At 34.3% G+C, this 26,491-nt stretch overlaps 1 protein-coding gene and 1 long non-coding RNA gene across 2 annotated transcripts in view; one reads left to right on the top strand and one right to left on the bottom strand.

The window, feature by feature from the left end:
• LOC147825390 (uncharacterized) overlaps positions 1–26,491 on the bottom strand; it is a 109,810-nt gene that overhangs the window by 70,044 nt on the left and 13,275 nt on the right. The window lies entirely within an intron of this gene.
• Positions 17,634–18,337, top strand: LOC101705426 (ubiquitin-conjugating enzyme E2 variant 2-like). Its single transcript, XM_004834777.4, has 2 exons — positions 17,634–17,803; positions 17,919–18,337. Exons 1-2 carry the CDS (start codon positions 17,640–17,642, stop codon positions 18,199–18,201), a joined length of 447 nt encoding a protein of 148 aa, XP_004834834.2. The 5' UTR covers positions 17,634–17,639; the 3' UTR covers positions 18,202–18,337.

Here is a 26,491-nt window from a genome sequence, read left to right as displayed (position 1 = left end):
GAGAAATAATATGGAAAGTTTGAAAGAAAGATCTGAAATCACCCTGGAGAGTCAGTAAATACTGCTAAGCAGTGTTGAGAAAATACTAGAATGTAGAAATCATGAATTTTGTAGAAGTATTAGTGGTAGGTTGATAGCGCTCACCTTAAAGAATCAGGTCATAATCCCCAGAACCTGTTAATGTTCAGTCACATATTAAAGATTTTGCAGATGTGGTTGAGTCTTTAACTGAAGAGATTATCTTCAATTCATAAAAATACTTTAAAGGTCAACACAAATGTCCTTATGATAGCATAAAGAGTGAGGAAGAGGAAGATTAGACCCATAAAAGAGGAGGAGGCAATCATCACAGAGGTGGGAATTGGAGTGAGGTAGTCACAGATCAGGCAACAGTAGCCGCCCCTAAAAGGTTGAAGGGTTAAACAGCATGTTCTGTCCAGGAGCCGGTGGAAGGAGACATGCTCTGATAATGCCTAGATTTGAGTCCTGTGACAATGACTTCAGGATCTTAGCTCTCAGAATATCAATCGAGTAATTTTCTGTCATTTGAAGACATCAAAGTTGTGGTAATTCGTTACAGCAATGTTGGAAAAAGTAATATGCTTTTCTACCCAGTTGTATCACTCTTTTCAGCTGCTCTGGTATAACCATAGAAATGACAGATGATTGAGTTCTTCCTGTAAAAATGATAGAAGGATAAAGGGAATAGGATCCCGAGTGTTCTCAAGGTAATGATTACAATAGCGAGACAGGAGACCTAAGCTGGTCAATAGGAAAAATAAAGATAAATTAGGCCTGGTGGATATGAAAATATGAAGACCTAACGTATTAGAAGTCATAACATGGTTGAAGTAACATTTAAATTTATAGTACATGTTGATGTACAATACAGTTCAATGTTGATTGAAATGATGCCCCAAATTTAGAGTTTTTCTGTATTACCAGTCTCACAATTTAGCAGTGAATTATAAACAGTGAAGATTAAGCAATTGGAAGTGTTATACATTGGAGATTTGAGCAAGGCAGCCACCTCTCAGGTTTACATCACATACTTCACCCTACACAATAGAAACTAACTATTATGTTCCCTGAGTTTAAAGAAAAAAGTCTCTGCAAGGCTAAGTGCCAAATAGGGTTAGCCAGTCACTTGCTTAGCATTCTGGATCAAATGATAAAATACTCAAGATGCACCAAAAAGGAGCAACTTTATTTTGGGGAGGAGTTGTGTTTTAAATTGTTTGTTCTAACTTTCCAATTTAATTCTTCTCCACAAAATAAATCCATAAAGTTTTCATTGTAAATTGATATGTGATGAGACTCACTTCGTATATTGAATTTCTAGACTGCATGTTCATAAATACATTAAAGGCCATCAAATCATTTCTAGTCTTTTCAACACCATCATCTCTAGTGCAACGTATGAGACATAGCCTTTAACTATGTGTCAAGTAAATTTAATTCAATTTAATACAGTTACATGCAGTGTTTACTGAGTTTTCCTTCTGCATAAGGCTAATGCTGGGCTCATGATCAGTTATGAAGTGGGATTTAACATTTGCCCACAATAATTTTACACTTCAGTAAAGGTGCTGCTTAAGGTAATACAGTACATACTGGGAAAGAAATCTCACAAATTTGCTTTCCATTTGCTTTGCTCAGCCTTTTTTGAACAGTCTAACCTTCCCAGTGGTTGAAACTCTTTAGGGCTAGTAATTGTAATGAGGAACATTCCTCATCAAAATTATCCAGAAATATTATTTCAAAAGAAACTGGAATGAAAGGTTTTGTTTGGGATATTCAGGAGAACCAGAGACCTACATAATTTTCAGATCTGTATCTCTTGTCCCATCCTCTGAACATTTTCTCCCTGTTTCTCAAACTCTTGAGGCCTTTTACTATCATTTTGCTATTCAAACTTCATAGATAAAAAGTGTCAATTATTACTTTTTTGACAAAGAATATAATGCCTTGAAATCCAGTGCAAACAGTGATGTTCTAAGAAATCTTACAGAACCAACTGTGCCACAATTAACTGAGCCCTAGTTTGCAATATTTGCCAGTTGTCATGACTTAAATATTCTCTCTAAAGCCCTCCCTGTGTTATGACTGGCATTTTCTAATCTCTGTCTCTTCTAATGAGATATTAGTTAATTCTTTTATTGAGGTTTCCTTGTATGTGATGAGGTATTTTTCTCTGGTTGCTTTCAAAATTTTCTTTTTCTATGTTTCTCACATTTTTTTCTTTTTGATTGGTATATCTTTGTGATGCATAATATTTACACTCATTTTGAGGCATGTATACGCATATATCATACTTTGATAAATTTCAGCTCCCTTTCTCTCATTCTTTCCCCTCCCTTTTTCTCCTGATCCCTTTCTCAATCTCCAAAACTCTGCCTCTCTTTTAGAATTTTCACTCTGATGTAATTGTGCATAGATATCTGTATTCATCCTACTTGGGGTCCCTTGAGCTCTTTTTAAAACAGACATCAAAGTTTTTCAGCTAATTTAGGAAGTTTTCAATTAATGTTTCTTTTAAAATATTTTTCTGCTCTCTCTTCTCTGTACTGTTGTTCTGGTATACTCCCTATACCTACATAAATGTGTGAATGGTGCCCTACCTTTCCCTGAAACTGCTACTTTTATCTTCTTGGATACAAAGGGATCCTCTTAGTGTTACAAAACCTCTATTGATCTACTTTATAGTTTATTGATTCTTTTTATATCATCTCAAATCTACTCTGCTTTTGTTATTGGTTTTTACCTATGGAATTTTCATTAGATTCTTTTATATAACTTCTCTTTTTATTGATATTAACTTTTGATGACAATATTGCTGTCTTAGCTTTACTTTTTTATTTCTTTATACTGTGTTCACATCATTTTAGTGTAATGAAAAAATTTTGTGTATACCTATATGCATATGTGTTGATGAAATTTGACATTTAAATTCACCTTTTTATTTATAAATTTAATAAATTTATAATGCCTTTTATAAGGTCTTTTAAATACATTTATAATCGTTAAATCTTAGATCTGAGTTTTCATATGGGAAATTTTGTTTTGTTGTTTTTGGGGGGTGTTTTGCTCCTATATACTTATATACTCCTGGGGTTTTTTTGTGTCTTACAATTTTGTTGAAAATCAGATACTATATTATAGTATTTTTGCATACTGATTCTTCTCTTTCCTTCTCAGGATTGTTTTCCTTTGGTCTTTTGTTTGTTTGTTCATCTGTCTGTTCATTCGTTTAATGAATTAGCCTGGTGATTTTAGTAAGATTTATTTTCCCATCAACTGTAAACCTTCTGATGTTGCTCCTCTTCTGGGACTGCAGCCTTTGGCATGCACACAGACACCATGATTTTCAAGGCTCCCTTTGATTGTCTCTTGTCTATGATCCCTTTTTAAAATGTATGCTTATTTTGGTATCACATTTAGCTCTCTAATTACTGGCTGATTGCTCTATTGTTCTCCATAATACCCTGCAGTTTAAGTACAATCCAATTAAACCTGATCCAACTAAATCAAAGCAGAGATAGTTTTTAAGGCTAGTCTTTGAGGTTTGTTCTGACCCAAGTTAAGTTCTTAACTGCCTCTTTCCATGATTCTCTCTGGTAAGCTAGCTGGCCTATGGTGTTGTTTTTTAAATTTTTTATAGGTATAACACTTTCTGCATAGTTGCTTACCACTACCTCTCTATTTTTTAATTTTTTTCTTTCCTTTTGCTAGTCTTATATCTGAATTTTCATCTTGAAATTCTAAGACTCTTGCAGAGGATGTGAAATTAACTTCTAATATTAATTCCTAATGTGTATGCACTTGGCAGTAGATTCTTCCACTGATGCTCCTGTCTATATGCTCCCAAATTTTACTGAATATAAAACTTATTTAAACAAAACTCCTAAGGCTGTTAAGGAAATTTACTGTAGAATGGATATTCTAATGTAATATTGTGAGGGACTAGAAAAAAATGCTAATATTATATAATTCAGTAAAGAAAAGATTTAAAATTGTAAAGTATTGTTTGCTATTGATGCAGCAAAATTCTCACATATGTATCTTAGAGTTTCAAATAAAAAAGATGCGGCATTAAGATTTTGAGTTTCTGCCAAATAACCAAAACAGTGTTGAGAGAAAAAAACACAGCAGGTGGCATTATTCTACTTGACTTCAAAATACAAAATGGTAGTAATCAATTTAGCAAGGTAGTAGAGTAAAAAGCAGATTCAAAGAACAATGGAAAAGGATAGAGAGACTAGAAGTAAACCTCCACATTTATAGCCAACCAAGTTTTGACAAATACGTGAAGAACATATATTGGATAAAGGACAACTTTCAACTAAAAGTGATGGGAAAACTGGTTATTCTCATGCCAAAGAATGGAACTACAAAAATCTTTCACCAGTTATGAAAATCAGCTGTCATTGGGTTGAATGGAGACTTAAAGGTAAAACCGGAAACTATGAAACTACTAGAAAAGAAAAACCTTTTGGGAAACACCTCAGAACATCAGAATAAGCAAGGAGTATTGAAGCAAGACCACAAAGCATAGAAAACAGAAGCAAAAATAGACAAGTGGGGTTATAGTAAATGAAATCTGTGCAGCTATCAACTGAGTGAATAAACAGTGTAAAAAATGACAGAACACACTGGTAAACCATACTTCTAACAAGGGGTTAATATCCACCATACATAAAGAATTCAATTCAGCAAGAAAATTCAAATATTCTCATTAAAACTGGTCAATAGACATAAGGAGACTTTTCTCAGAAGGAGACATAAAAATAGCCAACAGGTACATGAAAAAATGCTCAACCTCAGTAATCACCAGAGAAACTAAATCAATACCACAATGAAATTTCACCTCACTCTAGTTAGAAAAAACTTTTATCAAAAACATTAAAGATAACACATGTGGTGAAGATGTGGAGAAAAGAACCTCTGCACAATGTAGAGACTGTAAATTAATACAGCCATCATAGGAAGTGCTACAGTGGTTTCTGTTAAATTGCAAATAGAAGTTCCATGAAATCCAGTAATCTCACTACTGGATGTTTCTCTAAAGGAAATGAAATAAGTATGTTGAAGAGCCATCTGAACTCCCATGCTCTTTGCAGGACTATTCACAATATCCAAGAAGTGGAAACCACCTAAATGTCCATCAACCGATGAATGGATAGAGGAAACGTGGTGTGTGTGTGTGTACACAATGAAATACTATTTAACCATAAAAAGAATGAAATATTGTCATTTATGACAACATGGATGGAAATGAAATCATTGTGTTAAGTGGAATAAACTGGAAAGAAAGAGGCTGGTCAAAGGTTACTAAATCAGTTAGAAGTAAGAATTCTGTACAGTGCTACTGTACAATAGAATAGATAGAGATAATGACAATATATTCTATCTGTATATTTGTAAAAGCTAGAAGAAGTAATTTTGAATGTTTTCACCATAATGAGAAAATGGAAAATGTCTGAAACTAATTAAAACACAAACACACACACACACACACAATAAGTCTCTGACTTACAAACGAGTTTCATTCAGGGGGAACATTCATAAATTGTATTCGTTCATGAGTCCAACAAAGTGATTCTTAGGTAAAAGATGCCCTCTCTTCACCCCATTTTTTCTTTTTTGGTACCAGGGATCCAACTTGGGTCCTAGCACTGGTGCAGCAGGCGGCAAAACCACTGAGCTAAATCCCGGCCCCTTTTCACTCCGTGTTTATGTCAAGTCTTCAAACAGGCTTTTAGCTTTAGTTTGAATAAGCACTAGGCCGAGTGAGACTTGGCACTGATGCTGATCCTGGGTCCACACACTCAGAAGTTTCTCCATCTCCTCTATCACTCTGCCACCCTTGTTAGATATTGGTGTTGACTTCACATATTTCATGAGCTTGTCCTTGTTCTTCAGAATTGTGCCAGTAGTTGAATGATTCATGTCATAATAATGAGCCATGTCTACCATCTTTTTACCTCTCAATTATTTTCAGTTTTATTTCCACGGTTATTGCTTTGTACTTCCTTGCAGCCCCCTCCACATCACCACTGCTTTTCCTGTCGCTTCCGGACGTCCTGGGCTCTGACTGAGAACTGTACTACTGTACCCTCGCACTATACAGTAAGCACACAGTGGCACAACTGTGACAGTGTCCAGAAGACAGGAGAGCTACTTCTGTGATTTGTTCACACCTTCGAATATTCATAATGCAAGGTCCATTCGTATCTGTGAAAGTTCACAACTCTGATGTTCGTAAGTCAGAGACTTACTGTACAGAAAACAAGGTAATCTATTGATATGTATATTTTTGTGTTTCATGTATCTATTGAAAATATTTATTGAAATAAATTTTTAAAAAGATTTTGAGGGTTTGAGAAATGGAAAACTAAAGGAGAAGATAAGAAACTACGAAAGGATCTTGGAGAAAAACTCCAAAAGTAAGTCTCTGACAGCCATGAACTATCAGGCGTCTTAGGCCTGTCTTCCTAATTTTCCCTTGGAAGACAGGGATATTTTATGGGTGGGCTGAAGTTTAAGGTGCATCTCTTTTGGGATGATTCAGAAAGACTGAGGTCATTTAACTGAGAGGAAAAGAAAAGATAATCAAAGTTCTTACTGAGAGATGTACCTAGGAAGTTAGAATTTTAATAATTGCTTGCAAATGGCTCACAAAAACCTAGAACACTATGTAGGCAATGAGGCTGATAGCCATAGTTAGAAGCTTGAGAAATCAGTGTGTGTGTGTGTGTGTGTGTGTGTGTGTGTGTAGGTGTAGAGAAGGGAGCGTACGTGTATATTTGTGATAGAGTAACAATGGAGAAAGAACCTGGAAAAAAAGCAGAGGTAGCTCTGAATGTGGAAATTTTCATCAGTTCTCTTTCCCCTATTACTGAACGTGAAAGCTACTGAGAATACCTGCTCTTGCAACTGGCAGAAGTATGCATCATCACTGCTTCCCTCACAGCCTTGTCACCCCACTCACAAAACTATAGGCTCTGCCACCCTTGACCCCAGTCCCTTCATTCTCTCTAATCTGAAGTAAATGTGGAAATGTGGGGGTGGAATATTCTTATTGTTTCTCCTTCCAAGCCCTTTGTGGCCCACATGTCAACACTTCAAATATCAGATTCAATCTCCATCTTTGCTCAGCTCGCTAGTAAAAGTTTCTGTTCATTCAAAAGTGCCAAGTGATCAAAAGAATGCTCTAGTATGGTGTGGACTGAGCACTAAGTGAATGTCATTTGGATTAGGACATCCCATCCACACTAATGCAGCATTAGCAAAAGTTGCAGACATGCCACGCTGCCGTCCTTTATCAGGAATCCCCATGTCATGGCCAGTTTACCTCATATGTAGGTTTTTAAGAGTAGATTTGCTGGATAAATTGTCTAATTTCATTTCCTACCCTGGATTTAAATCACTATCAAATCGAGACACTGTGCTATCTGGTTTTCTCTTTGGCTCCTCCTTTCAAATAACTGTAAAATGGCTCCACCATGTGGTTGAAATATCTATTTTGGCCACAGAAAACAACATTCCAACAGTACAATGAATCAGATTAGCTCCTGTGTATTCATTCATTACATACATTTTTATTCATTAATTCACCAAATATTTTCTGAGCTACTATGCACTGGAGACACTACAAACAAAACAAAAAAAACCCAGCTACCAGAATTACCGTCACTATTCATATTTTTCTATGGTTAACACCCTCTATCATTAAAATCAATGCCAAAAGTTCATCTCGTTGATTGGTTTCATGATATTGAAAGAAAAGGGCAAAATAGGTTTTAGTTCTGGCTCTGACATTAATAGTGTAAAACATTCTTTTTTTCTATGGGATTCAGCTTTTTATAAGTAATCCAAAATAAATGACTTAACTCTGAAAATAATTTAAAATGATAGGGACTTTGTTTTCAGATAAAAAAGAAAAGTGTATATTCTATAATATTCCAAATTTAGCTTACAATATTACTAGTGATAAGGGACTATTAAGACCTTCCTTGAGTACCATCTATGGTGTTTGTGTGTCCACATGCACATAAATGTTTATACATGTATCTGTCAAATTGGATGATTTCTAATATCCCATCTAACAAATAAACTTTACTCTTATGGTCAAAGATGATTGATAAATTAATTAATGCCAGGGTAGAATCAGAATTTATACTCAAGGCTCCTGTCTTTTGAGCTTTCCCAACACATCTACTGAACCCTGTATGTGATATATAACAGCACTGTTTCACATGGCTGTAACCATGTCTCCTCACTCAGGAAAATATTGCTACACAAGTAAGTTGACCATGTGATTGTATAGTCCAGAACAGGACACTTTTGAGACCAAAGTGATGAGAAATGGAATTAATAAATGTTCTTTTCATACATCTATTGTACAGACTAAATTAGTTGGTATAGTTAATGAGCTCAGGGTAGTGGTTGGCATATAGTAAGCACTCCACATATGTTAGTCTTTAATTAGTTGCCCTTAATAATGGGCAACTTACTGTATCTCTCTACTGGTTTTCCTACTATTTATTGTCTTCAACTCATCCTCCACTCTGTTTTTCCAAAATTATTTTTGTAAAATGCATATATTCTGGTCCTTTACCTCCTAATATGCCTATTAATGTCTTCTCCATTGAAAAAAGATACAAATTATCTTTAATTTAGGCTCTGGCCATATTTCAGCCTTCTTTTCTCACTACAGAATTCCTAACACTGATCTTTTAATTCCGCTACAGTTTCTGCAAGTTCAACTTCTTCCTCCTTCTTTATGCATGTGTGTCCACCTTGGCCAGCATTCTTACTAAGTTTTGTCTATGAAAATCCTTTTTATTTTTTAAGTCTTTTGTCAGCTTCTAGATAAGAAGAAGAAATTTTCCCAAAGAAAAATTGTTTTCCTTCTCTATTTTAATAACCAAATTAATATTAGGCATCATTTATTAAACTCTTTGGCAGGCGTTATTCTAAGGGTGTTTTTTTTTCATCGGATTGTCTGTTGGAAAGAGAGACCTAGACACATTTCATTATAATTCAATACACAGAATCATAAGATTTATGACACAGGTTAGAGCTGTATGGCATATACCATAGCGTTGAAGCATGTAGACTCTGAAGTAAGATGGCCCAGGTTCTAATCTTGATTCCATAATGTACTAGTTGTCTGCTTTGGAGCATATTTTTTTTTTACACTATCTGAAATTCAATGTCTTCACTTATAAAGTTATTTATAGTGACAGTGTTCACTTATGAGGTTATTGTGACACATAAATTTTAAACATCTACAATAAAAGATAAGAATTTAATTTTTAAAAAATTTTTGTACCAGGGATCCAACTCAAGTTCTTGCATTTGCAGGTCAGGCATGGTGCCACTGAGCTAAATCCCCGGCCCTGATTTTCTTTTTTGTTCTATTTCCCACAGTGTACTGGCAAGGATAATGTACGGTCTCCTCAAAAGAGTCATTTTTGAACCATGTCATAAAATCATTCGGAGTATGGTCATAGGCCCATGTGGATGTTTTCTGGGCAGGAACATGGAAATAGCTGAGCATAAACATTTTGCTTTAGAAAGGGAAGCTGATAAATTCCGATACAATCAGATTTGGGAGGTACAGTTATGCTGACCTGTTTGCCCTGAGATTTGCAATTTCTTCAGGTAATCCTTTGTCCTGTTTGCAGTGTGTCCAGCTGGGGTACTGTGTCTGTGTTTTCAAGGGACAGCTTCATGACAAGACTAAATTGATTTTCAAAGGTTACTGAATCCTTCAAAAACTCATTAAGAAGAGGCTGAATAAAAGGAACTGTGGCTACTTGACAAATGGTTTCACAACTGTACTATGGAAGCAGTACGGTGAAATGTCTCTAGTTACTTGGGCTGCAGTATGGTATAACATGGCAGAGCAGCTGAGGAGAAGGGTGTGGGGTAGTGAGCATCTCTACTATGAAGGATAAAAAGTAAAGGCAGAGTTTCATGGTGTAATTTTGCTCCTGACTTTTTAATGTGTTGGGCCTTCTCTGACTGTGCACATGTGCAGGTGTCTCTGATATCAGGGGTATAATGGGAATAAGCCCCAGGATGTCGTGTTGGATGAAAGCAGAATCCTTCAAAGCATTTTTCCATCCTCCTTTCTCTCTACTCTCCTCTCAACAATGCCAGCATAAACTGTCTCATGTAAATCTTGACCATATTACCCATCTCCTCAAAAACTCCACTGTCTTTGAAGTAGACTAAAACCATTCACCCTCACTCTCAAGCCTTTCTGCAAAGAGACCTATATTTATCTTTCCAAGTTGTGTTTCTCTTACCTCCCCTCCCAGCACTTTAAATTATGTTCCAGACAAGTTATTCACTTTCCCAATCCTGTCTTTACTATTTTCTCCTCCACCCTAAGCCTTTTGCTTATGCCACTTCTTTCATCTGAAGCGCTCAGGTTCCTACTTGTCCTTCAGCATTTCCCATGCCAAGTACAGCCAGTCTAGTAATAAAAGTGAACAGTATCTGAGCATCCAGCTGGACTCTGAAATAACCGCATTAGAAATAAAAATTCAAGCACAATATAGTAAGGTTTAGTATATTAATTTGTAGTTCACAGATCTTTTCACTAACGTTATTTCATTGAATTTTCACAATAAGTTGGAAAAATTTGTGAAGAAGGCTCTGTATTGTTAATTTACTTGTTCGACATCATTCGGATAGTAAAGAGGGGAGCTAAAATTTGTAAACAGCTCCTCTGGATGTAAATATTCAAATTTCAAAGACTGTACAGTTCCCACAATGAAACACTGCCATCTCTTCCAGGAGGGCTTTTAAAAATTTCCCAACCTATATATTTTCTCCTTTGTATTTCATAATGTGTAAGATCTACACCATGCCTTAAATTATGTAAGTGTAGCTAAATATTAATGAGCAATGCTGATTTATGCTTACAATGATTAAGTGTCATTATTTTCAAATATCAATTTAGCCTCAATGAATTCATTGAGTACAATACATAATGCAAAATATGATGATAAAGAAATATCTCACATGGTTCCAAGGACATCCAACTAAGCTAATACAATTGATATTTAGATCATGACACCAGCAGGAGGCATCCCCACCTATATTCTCTCTGACAGATTTTTCAGCCACAAGGCTTAGAACAAATTAAACAAGTCACACACTTCCACTGGGCTCTATGAATAGCCCACCCCACTAACAGGAACTGTTTTATTCAAAATAAACACCATAAATATATTTTCTACTTCTCTGAACTATAGAAGGCTTTTACAGAAAGAAAAGATTTTCTTGCTTATTTATTTAAGTCCTTTTTTCCTGATGGAAGAAATGTAAAATAGGCTCACAGATTTCTTTTTTTTTTGTATTAAATTCTTTTATTGGTACATTGTAGGTATACAACACAATTACATTTCTCATTGGGAATTGTACCTTTACATAATGCATCTCAGTTCTTATTTTTTCCCCATTCCTAGCCCTCCCTTCACGCCCTCCACCTTTCCCTATTTACAAAGACTTTATTTCCATTTTTTCCATTTCTTTCTTGTTTTCAAGGATTGATTGTTATAATTTTGAATTAAGTCTATGGTGTGTAATTTACTTATGATAAATTCATCAATCTAGAGACAGGTTACAATTCAATGAGTTTTGGTAAATGTTTATAGTTATATAACCACCACAAAAAAAATCATTGTATAGAATCTATCACTCCAAATCCAATCTGATTTTTTTTTCAGCCCATGCCCTCCACTCATATCAGTGGTTGACTGGTAGCAATAACGAATCTGTTTTCGGTCTCTACAGTTTTGAGTATTCTGGAATTTTATATAAATGGAATCACATAATACGTAGTATTTTGTGTATAGATTCTTTTATTTAGCATAATGATTTTAATGTCCATTTTCTGCACATGTAAATGATTCATTTATTTTGGTTACTGACCAGAATTCCATTGCACATATAAACACCAATTTGTATATCCACTTATGAGTCTGTAGACACTTGGATTCTTGAAGTTTGGGATTATGATGAAGAAAGTGGCAATAAGAATTTGAGTGCAATCTTTGTATGAAAACATATTTCCATTATTCTGTGATAAATATTTAGAAATACGATTGCATAGTCATTTCATAGATGTATATTAAAAAAATCACTAACCTTATCCAAAATCTCTGTATGATTCGCATGTTACTCATGATTCTTTCAGTTGTGCTAAATCCTAGTCAGCACTTGATATATTCCTTTTAGAGTTAGCCATTACTGTGTAGGTAGTGTTATTTGCTTGGGAATTAATGATACTCAGTATCTTTTACACGCTTATGGGTTATTTACACTGTTCATATAATTTGGCAAAGTGTCCATTCAAATTGTTTTCTATTTTTAATTGGATTTTTGACTTATAAGGGGCTTTACATTATACTACATACAAATATTTTAGAAGATGTGTGTTTCTCACATTGTTTTTTTGTTTTGATTTTCAGATGGGGGTTCGCTATGTTGCCCAGGTTGGTCTCAAACCCAGGGGCTCAGGCAATCTTGCCCCCTCAGCCTTCCAGGTAGCTAGGACTTCATGTGTGGCACCATAGCCAGCTACAGGAAGTGCTTTAGGGTATGAATTGACATTTTTCAGCTTTCAATTAAAAGCAAACTTAACTTTGTAGAAGGCAAATTTATAGGGTTTGGTTTTCATGTTTCACATTTTTGTCCCCTAAAAACACTACCTACATCTGGTTAAAAATGCTTTCTTCATATATTTTTGTCTAAACTTCTATAGCTTATTTTTTTTTCCTACTGATGTCTATAATTTTCTTTGCCACTTTCTAAGTATAGAGTGCAGTAAAGATTAAGGTTTACAGCTTTTTAATATGTATGTAAATTAATCTAACACATTTGTGCCAAAAGATTATCCTTCCCTCAATATTCTTCCACTTTAATTAGAAATTAATTGAGCATTTATGAGTATTACTGTTGGATTCTACTGTTCTGCTGACTGATATGGCAGTTCTTCAGAATACAATGCCGTATTTGTTAGTTTACCTTTATAAATTGCAGTTTATAGCGACTTCTGAAGTAATTTAATTCTTTTAATTTTGTTCTTTTTCAAGTATTCTTGCCTATTCTACAAAAAGTCTTAGATTTTATTTGGAATTCTGTTGAATCTACAGATTAAATAAGGAGAACTGCTACCTTAGCAGTAACATCTTCTGATCCATTTGCTTCTGATAGATCTCCATTGATTTAGGTAATTTCCAGATCTTGAAAATAATTTCTTAAACTCATCGGCACAAATTCATATTTCTTGTTGTATATAAACTATATTTCTAATTGTTTATAGCATAATTAACTTTTGTATATTGATCTGAATACTCTGTAACATTATTTCTCATAGCTATTTTATTGATTTCTCAGTATATTTTACTTAGGCAATAAGGTTATCTTCTTACAGTCACATATTGACACTGAACTTAGATAAATGTTGTTTATCTTGTTTTTGTTGTTGTGGTTGTTGTTGTTGTTGTTTTTGGGTACCAGGGATAGAACTCAAGACCTTGCACTTGTGAGGCAGGCGGAGGAACCACTGAGCTAAATCCCTGGCCCGATCTTGTTTATCTTGTGATGATCATGTTTTGCTGTTTTTAGTTTGCTTAAAAGGTAAATTATATTAATTAAGAAATATTAACTGAATCTTTCATTTCTAAAATGAGCCCAATCTGATCACAATCTGTTATATGGATTCTCGGAATTTGATTTGTATAATTTTGTTAAATAGTCCTTCATCTATATTCATCTGAGTATTGGTGTCTCATTTTCTTCAATATCATTACTTTATTTTGATAATGTCTTAAACTGGATTTCTAGAGTGAATTGAAGCTGTTATTTTTTCTACTATCTTCTAGAGGACTTTGGGTTGATTGATAATTATTTTTTCCCAAATGTTAAATACAAATTACTAGTGAAGTGATCTGGACCTGGATTGTGAAGGCCCAAAAAGTTGTTCTTAGCTATGAATTCAATTTCAGTTTTAAAAAATAAATTAAAAATATTTCAAATATGAATTGAATTTTTAATAGAGAAACAGGTGAATAATATCTATATCTACTGAGGTATTGTTTGCAGTTCATGTCTTCTATAAAATTTGTCCATTTAATGTGTTGTTAAATTCATTGCTATAAGTTTGTTTATAAAATTCCGTTATTTTTTCTAATATCTGTATTATCCTCATGTTTCTTTCTCTTCATGTTGTGTTCAATGTGACTAAAGATTTATTAATTTTATTGTTTTCTGTACCAGCTTTCTTTCATCATTTGTATTGATTTTTGTTTTCTATCTTTTGCTTACTTTAAGGTTAATTTGTATTTTTCTAGTTTCTTAAAATAGAAGCTACTGCCATTAATTTTTGAATGCTTAATTTAAGTACCATAGTGCTATATATTTCCTATTACTTACTCTTTCATTGAAACTTGACAGATGTTATACATTGTTTTCCATTTATTCAATTTAACACACTTTAAATAATGTCTATGATTTCTTTGATTCTTGTATTATGTAAAAAGTTATGGTTTGACTTCCAGATATTTGAGGATAACCCATATATCCTTCTGGTATAGATTTCTACTTTTATTTCAATGTGGCCAGGGAATATATGTTGTATGACTTAAAGAACTTTGAATTGATTAGAATTTTTTGGTGGACAAAGGGTCATAGTGAATGGTGTTTGTGTAACTGAAAAGCTTACTGTTCTGTTAATCTTAGGTTGAATGGCCTACTAGGGACAATATAGTCAATTTGCTAGTCGTTCAACTATTCCACAAACTTATTGTTTTTCTGTTTATTTTCTCCATTGATTAAGGACAGAAAAGTCTGAAAATTTTCTATTGTTTTAGACTTATTTCTCCTTTCATTTCTGTTAATTTTGTTGTGTGTATGTTGAAGCACAGATTTGATTTTAGTGAAATTGCATTGGGGATTGTTTTTTTCCTGTTGGTGAACTAAAGACTATCTATCAATGGTAACATAAAGCTATGATTTTCTTTTCTTGGTTGTATGCATTTCTCTGAAATATACCTTTTTGTATTTATGTAGCCACTGTATCTTGATTTTGAGTCATTTTATATGATGCAAATATTTCCAGTTTTCACTATTAATTTATTGTCTCCTTAAAAGTAATTGTGATAAAAATTTAAAGGTAAACCTTGTTCTTTTTACACAACATAACAATTTCTATCTTTTATTTGAAGTATTAAAACCATTTACTATGTTGCAATTTTGGTATAGTTGACAAAAGTTATTGAGACTTTATTTTGCTCTTTGTAAAAACATTGACCAAATATTTTCTTTGTAAGAAAGTTCCCTATTAAACATCACATATTTTTTATTGCACATAGAGCATTTTCCTTTTGTATAATTACATCAGTCAGACAGATTGCTTTTATTTATGAACTACATGATCTGTTCTCTTGTGATTTTTAATTTACATAAAATTCTAAGAATAATTATGGCTATGTGATTATTATTTTTCTTTTTTTTACTCTTTATCCTTCTATTTGAAAGCTTTTAGACATGTAAAACAACTTTTGTAATTCTATAGAGAAAGGTGATTCCACTATTTTATGACAGTGTCAGTTTTTACACAGAAAATGAAATGTATGTGGCTTTGCAAATGCATATGACAGATTTACTAAAATATTAACATCATCATCTTTTAGTTGATTTATTCTTCTTTGGGTTGTATTTTTAACCATCAGAAGTCACTCATCCATCTGTCCCACAAAATATGACATAGAATAAATTTAAACAAAATGATTTTTCCTAAAAGATCAATATTTCTGATGAAATGTAGAGCTAGGAAAGGTTCTCAAATACAAACATGAAAAGTTGTTCCTCTCATGTTTGACTTCTCCAGCAATAAATATTGGGTATTTTAAAAAAGTTTTATTAATTCTGTCAAACTACAAACTCAATAATTTCTTTCCCATGCTTCTCTGTTGTGACTATAACTAAATACCACAGACTAACAAGGTAATTTATAGAGGTTTACTTAGCTCATAGTTCCAGAGGTTGGAAAGTGCAAGAGCAGAGCACTGACATCTGATGGAGGCTTTCTTATTGCATCATAAGATGGTTGTGAGCATCTATTCTCTGGTATGTTTAAAGTGGTCACAGATCACTGGCCTCCGCCTTTCAATGCCCCTCATGATGTGTAACATTCCTATGCATTTATAAACATGTTTTTGTAAAGGACATTCTCTTTGCTTCGGAGGAGAATGCATCTTCCTTGAAGATAGAAAATGTATGTGCTTTGTTTGGCTCTGCAACCCAGCACCTAGAACAATGTTGATGATAAAGCAAATAAATGAACACATGTAATTCCTATAACATCCTTATCGTCAGTGCTTCATGTATTCTAATCTCTTCTCTTATACTGGAAGAAACTGAAACCATGACAAATAAGTGATTTGTCCAAGGCCCTGGAATTGCTTAACTGCTTGAAACTGAACTCACGGGCCTTGTTCCTACTAACAAACACCAATAAGCTAATCACTTTTGCTTGTCTTTGTTAAGTTTTGCTGACTTTGATACCTAGGCTAGAGAAAAGAATCAGTAGCACTCAGTGTGAAACTGAGGTACTTCTGAGCTACAAGAAGGTGAATACAGCATGCTAATTTTGTATGTAGTTGGGTAGGTCACTTCCCTTTTCCAGACCAAGGTCTCTTCAGCTGTAAAGTATTCAGAATAAAACATCATGAGGATCTCTTTTTGTTTTAATAGTCTATCATTCTTCCATCTCTTGCATCCAAAATTTGTACTTAAGAAATTAGCACACGAGAGCTAGAAGGGACACTAGAATAATCTTCTCTAACAGTGCTGAAGCCTGCCTCTTGGGTCACATAGTAGGTGGAAGGAATCTAATATGAACCCTCATCTTTACTAATTAGCACAGGATATCTTCCATAACAGGAGGACTGATGCTGGCACCATCACAATAGTCACCTTGGTGAGTTTTATTTTGTGGTACCTGGGATGCAACTCGGGTCCTTGCACTCGCGCAGCAGGAGGTGAAACCACTGAGCTAAATCCCTGGCCTATTTTGATAAACATCATTTTAGCTGATGTTACATTCCCTTTAAGGAAATTTACTCTATGAGATTCCTTTATTTTTAAAGTGGAACATAGACAATTGATGCTTTGGATATTGTGTTAGGAAGGACAAATTCCCATCTAACTGTGACTATTTCTGAATTTCCAGTTAAATCCAAGCCTTTGGATTTGAACATAGTTTTCTTTTGGAAAAAGAAAACACAACCTCAGTGGCACAATGAGCACTAGACTTAGAGTCCAGGAACCTGGATTTTACTCTCCCAGTTTTGGAAGTTGTAAGTTATTTGACTGAGGTTCCAACTGTGTATGTTCTAAAAATAGAGAATAGTTTTATCTTCCTCATATTTTGGTATTGAAGAGTATAGAATATCATAAATGGAAAAGCAATTCTTAAACTTTAAAATCTTTAAAATTTGATAGGAGTAGTCATTATTTTCAAATTACAGCAATTCTTAGAAGCATTTGATATCCAAATGCAAAATAGTATGTCATCCATTGAAAAGAAAAGCACTTTACGGCTGTAGGAGAAGATGGCGGTCTCCACAGGAGTTAAAGTTCCTCGTAAATTTCACTTGTTGGAAGAACTTGAAGAAGGACAAAAAGGAGTAGGCGATGGTACGGTTAGCTGGGGCCTTGAAGATGATGAAGATATGACACTTACAAGGTGGACAGGCATGATTATTGGGCCACCAAGGCTGGAATAATTAAGGAAAGCTGAACAATGGAGGAAGTTGCCTTTGGAATGAGCCTTAAAGGACTGACTGGTAGGATTTCTGAAGGTGCTGATTGGGAAAACATTCCAGATAGAGAGGAAAAAAGACAAATTATGAAAACAGAATATATAGCCTGAAAGTAGAATGTGGACCTAAATACCCAGAAGCTCCTCCATCAGTTAGATTTGTAACAAAAATTAATATGAATGGAACAAATAATTCCAGTGGAATGGTGGATGCACGCAGCATACCAGTATTAGCAAAATGGCAGAATTCATATAGCATTAAAGTTGTACTTCAAGAGCTAAGACGTCTAATGATGTCCAAAGAAAATATGAAGCTTCCACAACCACCAGAAGGACAAACATACAACAGTTAGTTTTAGTGGATCTCAAACTTGTCTTAAATCAACAACCTTCTACTCATATTAATGTCTTGATTAAATATCACAATGCAAAATACCCACACATTAAGTAAAAGAATTCCAGCTGGTAAAGATGACCTTGACATTTGTAATAATATATTTAATATATGTACACCCATTATGTATTCAGCTAACAGAAGGAAAAATGTGGCACAATTTTCCTTTCTCTTAAAGGCACTGTCACTTAAACATGAACCTGGAGTACTTCAAATAGAATTCAGGTTTACAAGATGAAAGGATGGCAAGAATTGTCAATGTCAGTGGAAACACGTGTTTCTGAAAAGTAAAATCTCAAGAAGGAAAAACAGAAATGGCATGCTTATCCATCTTGCTTAGTGAAAGAGCTACAGTTTGAAATTGTTCAAAGTAGCAGGTACAATGAATATTGTCACAAATTGTGTTAATTTTTGAAGCAATGTGGGTGCTGACTACTAGTAGTACCAAAAATATGTTCAGGATTGTTTTGATACCTATATTTATAATAAAAAATGTTGGGGGGGTGATGAATTTCTGTCAAAAGCTGTTCCTGTGTGTTACATGTAACAGACATGGTAAATATTTGTTTACAGTCTTTGTTAAGTAAACCATGCATTTAAGTTTAGGTGAAGTCAACAAAAGGAAATAGGTGTATGGATAGGTGATTTTGAGATTAGTCTTAAAATGTAAATAAAATGTGGAATGTGTCCTCAGAGACTGTGCCATTTCTATTATATTGATGTAGTATATGTACAGTACCTTGCCAAGGTAGCAAGAATTGGAATTATTGATTGTAGCTTTTCATTGATATATCCCATATATTATTTATCCTATTTTGTATACAGTACTTGTGAATCAGAATTTGCAGAGTATTAGCAAATTATATGATTAGTTTAATTTCTTCTTTGGAGAAGGAAGAATCCCAAATAGCTTTTCATTGATATACCCCATTTATTATTTATCCTATTTTTTATACAGTACTTGTGAATTGGAATTTTCCGAGTATTAACAAATTATATAATTAGTTTAATTTCTTTAGAAAAGGTGGAATCCCAGGCATTATATTTGAATTTGATTTCACCAGATATAATATTATTACAAAGATTTTTGAATTCTAGCCATTCTTACAGAATGACAGATTGCATATAATTCAAATGTACATTCTTTTTTTTCTTAGCAGATTTTTATTTTCCTGTGAAACTTTTGGTTAATAGATTGAACTAATGGAGACATTTCCTTCTCTAGTTAATGATTTTAACATTTTCATCCAAGCTCCATTCTAACAAGTATGTAATTCTGAAGTTGGAGATTCATTTCTGTTCTACTTTTACCAAAATGAGACAGGGCTTTAGGCCACTGATTTTACTTCAAAGCACTGGGTACACCGCTGTGTTGGAAAATGTTTCCTTATGAATTTACTGAAGAATACCACAAGGTAGTCTGGTAAAAATCTCCTTTCATTTTGGCCAACTTGTCTTATCCTTCACCCCAGAATATATAGGCAAACCAAAATCATGATTGTCAAAATATCAAATGAGATATTCTAACTTTACTTATAAAGGAAAAATAATTGACTTTTTATTCTTTTGAAAATATTAAAGTATTACAGTTACTTTTATAGTATAATAAGGACAGATTTCTCAAACATACCCTGACGTTTTTATCAAGCTCAAAGCTAAAGCCTTGAACAACTTTTTGTTAGTCAACAGTGTATTAAAGTCAGTGACAGTTTGTCTAAACTTAAAAAAAAAAGAAAAGAAAAGCACTTTAATTATAAACATTCTGCAATATGAGTTAGATTTTCTTGAGTGTGTATGAAAGGAAACTTTAAGAAAAACTGGTGACAAAAAATGTCATCAGTTATTCTGTAAATTAAAAACATGGACAGCAAAATAAAATTCCTTTTAATTTCCCTTAGATTCAGTTATTTTTCAGGATTCTGTGATATTTTTATATTACATTCTTGATGGAAATATATCCTGTATAAATGTTACTTTTGATCCATGTTTAAGAATTTATGGCATGTAAGCAAATAATAGATCTCTTCAATATAATCACATTATAACTTGTATCCTAATTAACTATACCACTCTTTTAAATTAGTTTTGTATCTATTTACCTTATTAGATTTTAATCACTAAATATAATATCTGTGTGTTTTTAAGTAAAACTACTTTAAGCAAAGATAATTTGAACCAGCTCTCTTTATTTTATAGATTAAGAAACTGAAAAAAACCCATCATGTATGGAAGATATTGTGTATAAATACATAATTCTATATTTCAGAAATCTGATTTCCTCCCAATATATTGGACAGTAATATACTCAAGAAAGATTAGCCCTGTCCTACCCCAAGGTGTAAATACACCATAGATGTGAGCTAATAACTGTATTCTTACTTCCTTTGCCAAGGATTAACTTAGGCATAGGCAAGTAAACATAGACCTCAACAATGTTTTAGAAGAGAAAAATCTGTTAAAAGTTCAAGAAAATAAGTTTTTCCCAATAATAAGCTATTAGGAACATGGCATTAACCCATTTATCTCTTTCTACTCCACTCTTCTTTCTTTGTCCTCTCCTCCTTTCTTTCTCTAACATTACTAAGTTATTGAATTAACAGTTTTATCTCCATGTTTGTTTATAAGTTTAAGTAATGACCTTGTGTATTGGTTTAAATTTAGAAATTAGTTTTATAAAACTGTTAAAGAATCCCTGCTTGCAAAGAAGGCATCCAATTGACATTAAATTGAGTCTCTAGCATTGATGATGTTAATGTTAGAATCTGTGGTCTTTCACGATCCATGAGAATTACTCTGTGACATAATTTTAGGCTCATTTTGATTTCACAAGCTCTAACACTAGATCTCCAGTCCTCTTGAAGACATAAACTATTATGTTTTTATTTCCTTTCTCAGCTTAAATTAGTCAGATTTAATTTTTATTGCTTGCAAAGAAGACCTATGATTGAAGTGGTAAATAAATTTCTGAAAGCTTAATAAGCAATCATTCACAGAACTGGGATACCCAGATGAGAACATAGTTCTCGATTTAATCTAATGAAACACAGAGGTTAAACAATACCAAAAAAGTGAACCATCTCAGCGTTTAAAGAAATGACTCTCTAGAAAGATGAACAAAGCATGGACACAGCTTGTGTAAAGTAAGGAAGCTATGTTAAGTATTTCAAAAGAAATGCCAAGACTTGAGTGAGAAATTACACTTCTGAACTTTCCATTCCAAACTGGAACTTTACTTTAGATAAATTTTCCAAATATCTCATTGCACAAATTTTGATAGCATCCAAATAATCATCACAAATAAACAAATTCAGGTAAAGGTGGATTTACAAGGGCTGAATTAAGAGACCCAAACATTTTTAGAAACATAAAATATTTACCTCACATTGTGAACATTATTTTGCTTTTTTGTGTCTTTTTATGCTATCCCATCTCCTACCCTATTCTCTAACTCCCCGAGGAGCCAATATTTTAGAACTATTCAGTAGCCTGCACCTTCACGGCATTGACAGGACACAGTGACTACTTAACTCACCACAGTTTTCCTGTTTGTCTTTTAAAACAGAAAGTACTTTGAGTTTACCTGTTCCAAAACAATGTTATGCCCAGGAAACTATGCAATCCTCCATGGAAAGAGAATTTAACACAATGTATCATAGTAAAAAGATCATTTTGCATCTTTAAGATGAACCCTGCCATGTGCTAATAGAGCTCAGGATCATAAAATTAAGAGTTAGAAAGCAACCTAAGTCTTATGGTCCATTGGTTCCTACAACTTTTCGTATAGCCCTTGAGAGGTTAAGAAAGACCAGTCATCATGCAAATTCACATAGCCACATTTAGGAACTACCTATCCATGTAGACGTCTCTACCGGTACACCCTTCAGACTTGTCAAAACACATAGTAGATTAACAACTATTAAGTGATTAAGATATACAAAGAAGATCATTTTGGCTGAGTTCCTATTCACTATATTAATGAGTAAAAGTTGATTTGAGGAGAAAAGAAAAGGAAGGAAGACACTAAGTAAACAGCTGGAAAGTTGAAAGGACAGGGAACGTTCATGTTCTTTTGTTTTTGACAAAATAGCAAAAGCAGCCAAATCTAGCATGGTGTAATCTTCCTTGCATGGAAAATGCATTTAGAATACTGAGAAAACAAGCTGTGAAAGTTGAGAAGCAACTGAACTACTACTTTTTGCTGACTTCAGGAAAAAAAGTCACATTACTGTATCAGAATTTGCTGTGGATGAAAAATGAGAGACTGGATGTGAATTCCATGATTCTCCCAGCAAAGAAAAATTAGAGAAAGAAAAGAATGTGATGAAAATGCTGGCTATACATTTTCTCACTATATGAAAAGAGTCCTCTACTTATTATTTCATCGCTACCTTTTATACAACCATTTTTATGTGGCACATAATTCCAAGGCTTCATGTTAGATATCCATTCAGCTACTAATGTACAGGAGAATCTGAAATACATATTAAACTTCAATATATTTCTTCCAGAGGGAATTAGTGAAAAAAAAAACCCTAAGCTCAATTTTTTTCTACGTTTTCAAAGAGTGCTCACCTTGATTTTCCCCAATATAAAATTAGAAGTATCAGTAAGGGATAAAATTGTCCAAAGTTCCCCTAAATTTGTTGTTTCCCATATATTGTTGTAAATTCATAAATGTGAATGAATAGGAAGACTACTCCTTCTGAACAAATGCAAGCCACAGTTAATGTCTTTTGGCTAAGCAACACTGAGGTACCCTTACAAGACATTTTTTCTAAAGACTTATGGAAAACGTTATCAAGTAATGCTCCCAGAAACTGACTGCTGGCTGATCATCAGATGTGCTATATACATTCTAGAAGTCCAGAAGAATGAGTTCTTCCACTAATTAAATTGAATATTAAATCATGGATGACATTAAAAATTAATCGGAGACCTAGTTATTTAGTAGCTACTATGTACTAAACCTGAAGATCTCTAGAGATTAGCTATTAGGATATAAGCCAAAAAATTTAATTAACATAATTTTCATACTCAGTCTCTGTCAGTTTTCCCATTAGATATCATGCTGGATCTCAGCCTCTTATTCTCACAACTTGAGGGACCATGATTTTTTTCCATTTCAAATTCCTTACAGAAGAGTATGTTTGGGTATTGTCAACGGAGAATGGTCTTCCCCACTACCTCCTTTCAGCAGTTAATTCCTAATTATTCATAGACTATCAGCTAAATGTTTTTTCAAGTTAACCTTCCATGAGCAGGGTTAGCTTCTCTATTACATGCTTTTGTCTCTCTTTGGTCTTCCTTCACTTAGCACAATTGCAATTTTTCGTGTGTGTTTGGAATTTCAGTAATGTCTGTCTCCTCCATTAGATTTTATTTTTTCTCCTCACAAGACAGCTAACAAGTCTGTTTGGCTGTCAATTTAATCAAAGTGTTTATCATAAGATCTGACCAAGAGTAGACAGTACTATTTATGAAATTATTAAATTAACCACTTTATTCATAATATTATACCTAAGAATAAATTAAGATCCCAATGATGAGACAAAATCTATTATTTTGCCAAAATTATCTGAGCTAATTAATACTGGACCAAAGATATTCAGCTAGATTTTTTTAAATCTAATTTCAATGGACTTTCTGTCATACAAAAACTCCTTCTTTTAAGATCTCATACTATTGGCTAAACTCTTAGCAATCATGGGTGTAGGCAATCTGTTCATTATCAGTGCTGTTAAGGCAAAACATACCAGTGTCTACACTGAACACTGGCTTACTCATTTCATTGAGGAAGCTGCACAACATGAGAAAATCAGGGAATGTCTAAATAAGAGGGTGGCAGAAAGAACTTATAATGAGATTTAGACTTTCATTTGGAGAAGGATTTTTGAAAGGTTAAAAGAGGTAAACGCATTAGAAGCCAAGGCAAGACTATGTGCAATTACTGTATCATAAATACATGTGTAGGTATGTATGTGTGTGTATATACATATGTATGTACATATATAGGAAGAGAGAAGACTATAATGATAAGAATGATGAAAAAATTATACTTTATCAAGTTTAGGAGCAGCTGTCATTCCTTTTTGCTAAAGAAGGGGGAACTTAGTGTGTGGTTGGCATCACAGTGATTTTGGTTTTGTTTGGTTTAGTTTTGTTTCGCCTGTGCTTAGACAAAATGATGAAGCAGCCTTAATTCTTCTCATTGTTATCATGGTATCACTGTAATCTTCTCTGAGATTAGTATTTGCTGTGCCTGGCCAGCTTTTGAATGCAAGAGGCTTTTTTTTGTTCCTGTCTCACTAGTATATAAAAATTCAGAGCAGTTGAAGATATGAAAAGATATTAAAAGATGGAATTGTAAATTTGAGTATTATCAACACTTATTTGGTATTTTCAGGTGGCTCTACTCTGCCTGAATAGAGAGAAGAGTAGCTATCATCCAGATGCTGACTATTGGACAAAATATGACAGGTATATTAACACAGGAAAAAGAAAACAGGGAAGCAGACGATAGTTATCACTGCTAACCTTATTATTATAGTATTTTTCATTTGTAAGCTTAAACAAGCCTACCAGAAAAAAATCATTATTTACTAAGGTTCCTTTAAGAAAATGAACTCACTCCTTCCACTTCGGGAAATACCATTAAAAGAAAGTTCTGACTTATGAATGCATTAAAAACTTTGCGTAGGCTGAAGAGAATCACATAGCCCAAGGCTATGTGTGATTCCTCATGCAGCCTCATGCAGTAACTGGTAAATGTGAGGGTGTAAAGATCTGTCTCCTCACCCCATCTCATGATGTCCCTAAACTATCACTCCAGTTTCAGAACTTCATAGTCTGGCTGATGCTTCTTTGAGATTGCACCAAAATTCAACTTCTTTCGCTTTCCAATCCTGTCCCCTCACTTCCCTTTGGTAAAGATTGATCTCAGAAATTTTCTCTAATAAATTTCCTTCACACTAATCTTTGTGTCGGGCTGTGTGTGACAGTTAGAATGGAGTGTCCACTTGCTTGGCATCAGACCTCCCTGGGAGACTGGGGGAATACTTTTGGGTGTGGTTAGGAGGGCCATAGAGGCATGACCTTGGGGTCAATGTCTAGTCCCTCGGGCCTTTCTCCATGACACTGTTCCCTTGACTTGCTTCCTGGCTGCCATGAATTAAGCACCTTTGCTCCGCCATGCCCTTTCCTCTTAGGTTTCTACCTTTGAGCTGTCTGAATATAGACTAAATCCTGTCATGTAGGGTCAATGTTAGGGTTAGGGTCAGCTGCAGTGGAGACCACAGAAGTTAGAGATCCCAGGAATGCTTGCCTAAGGAAGGGGAGAGAAGGGAGAAGAGCTAGTCTAAGAGAAGTGTCATGCATTAGATTAAGTCAGTCAGCAAGGGTAGGGCTGCTGAAGCCCTTTAGAGCCCACATTCTACCACCATGTGACCCAGATGCCAGGCATGGAACAACAGGATTTAGTATTTTCCATGCTAGGTTTCTGTCTTGCAGTCCTTTTTTTTTTTTTTTTTAACTATGCCCCTATTCCTCCCTTTGGAAATGGAAATATTTGCCCTCAACCATTTTATCTGGAATGCATGTAATCTGTTTTTAAATTATTACTTTTACAGGCAATCAGAGCTAAATTCAGTCTCAGAGGATATCTTGAAATTGGACTGTTGAGCTATATGAGAATTTGGAGACTTTCGAAACTGAATGTGTTTTGGATTTTGTGGAGGACATGAGCATTTGGGACCAGGAGTAGAATATCATGTCCCCAAACAGCTGTGTATTGAAGGTTTGGTTGCCAGAATGTTGTGCTCTTTGGCTTTAGGATGTAGAGCCTTGTGGAAGGAAGTCATGTCATTAGGGAGGTGGCTTTGAAGTGGATGTAGAGATCTAAACCACTTTAGCCCCTCATTTTACTTCCTGGCTTCCAGGAGCAGCCTCCTCTGCCTCATACCCAACCGTGATGCCCTGCCTCACAAAAAGGGGAAAGGTGACAAGGGCAATTGAACATGGACTGAACCCTGTGAAACCATGAGCCAATATAAACATTCCTCCTTTTAAGTTGTTTATGCCCAATATTTTGTCACAATGATAGCATGCTGATTATCCCAGATGGATTCAAGAAACTTGGAGAAAATGGCTCAGTGAGATTCTTGGAGAGAAGAATATATTTGATGTTTCAGTTCATTGGTTGAAGGAGAGAAACAGAACCACAGAAATTATTCACTGAGGGAATGGGAAATTTT

The sequence above is a fragment of the Heterocephalus glaber genome, unplaced genomic scaffold, assembly GCF_053883595.1.
Source record: "Heterocephalus glaber isolate CG9 unplaced genomic scaffold, H.glaber_assembly_v1.0 deba00001504, whole genome shotgun sequence".
NCBI classification, from domain to species: domain Eukaryota; kingdom Metazoa; phylum Chordata; class Mammalia; order Rodentia; family Bathyergidae; genus Heterocephalus; species Heterocephalus glaber.
The sequence above is the reverse complement of the archived record's forward strand: the minus strand, read 5'-3'. Positions and strand labels throughout refer to the sequence as shown.

Bases quoted from the DNA above. Each gene is read 5' to 3' on its own strand.
- LOC101705426 (XM_004834777.4), top strand. From the start codon at position 17,640: ATGGCGGTCTCCACAGGAGTTAAAGTTCCTCGTAAATTTCACTTGTTG. The intron at 17,804-17,918 runs GCTGGAATAATT...TTCCAGATAGAG, and splicing joins ATGATTATTGGGCCACCAAG to AGGAAAAAAGACAAATTATG.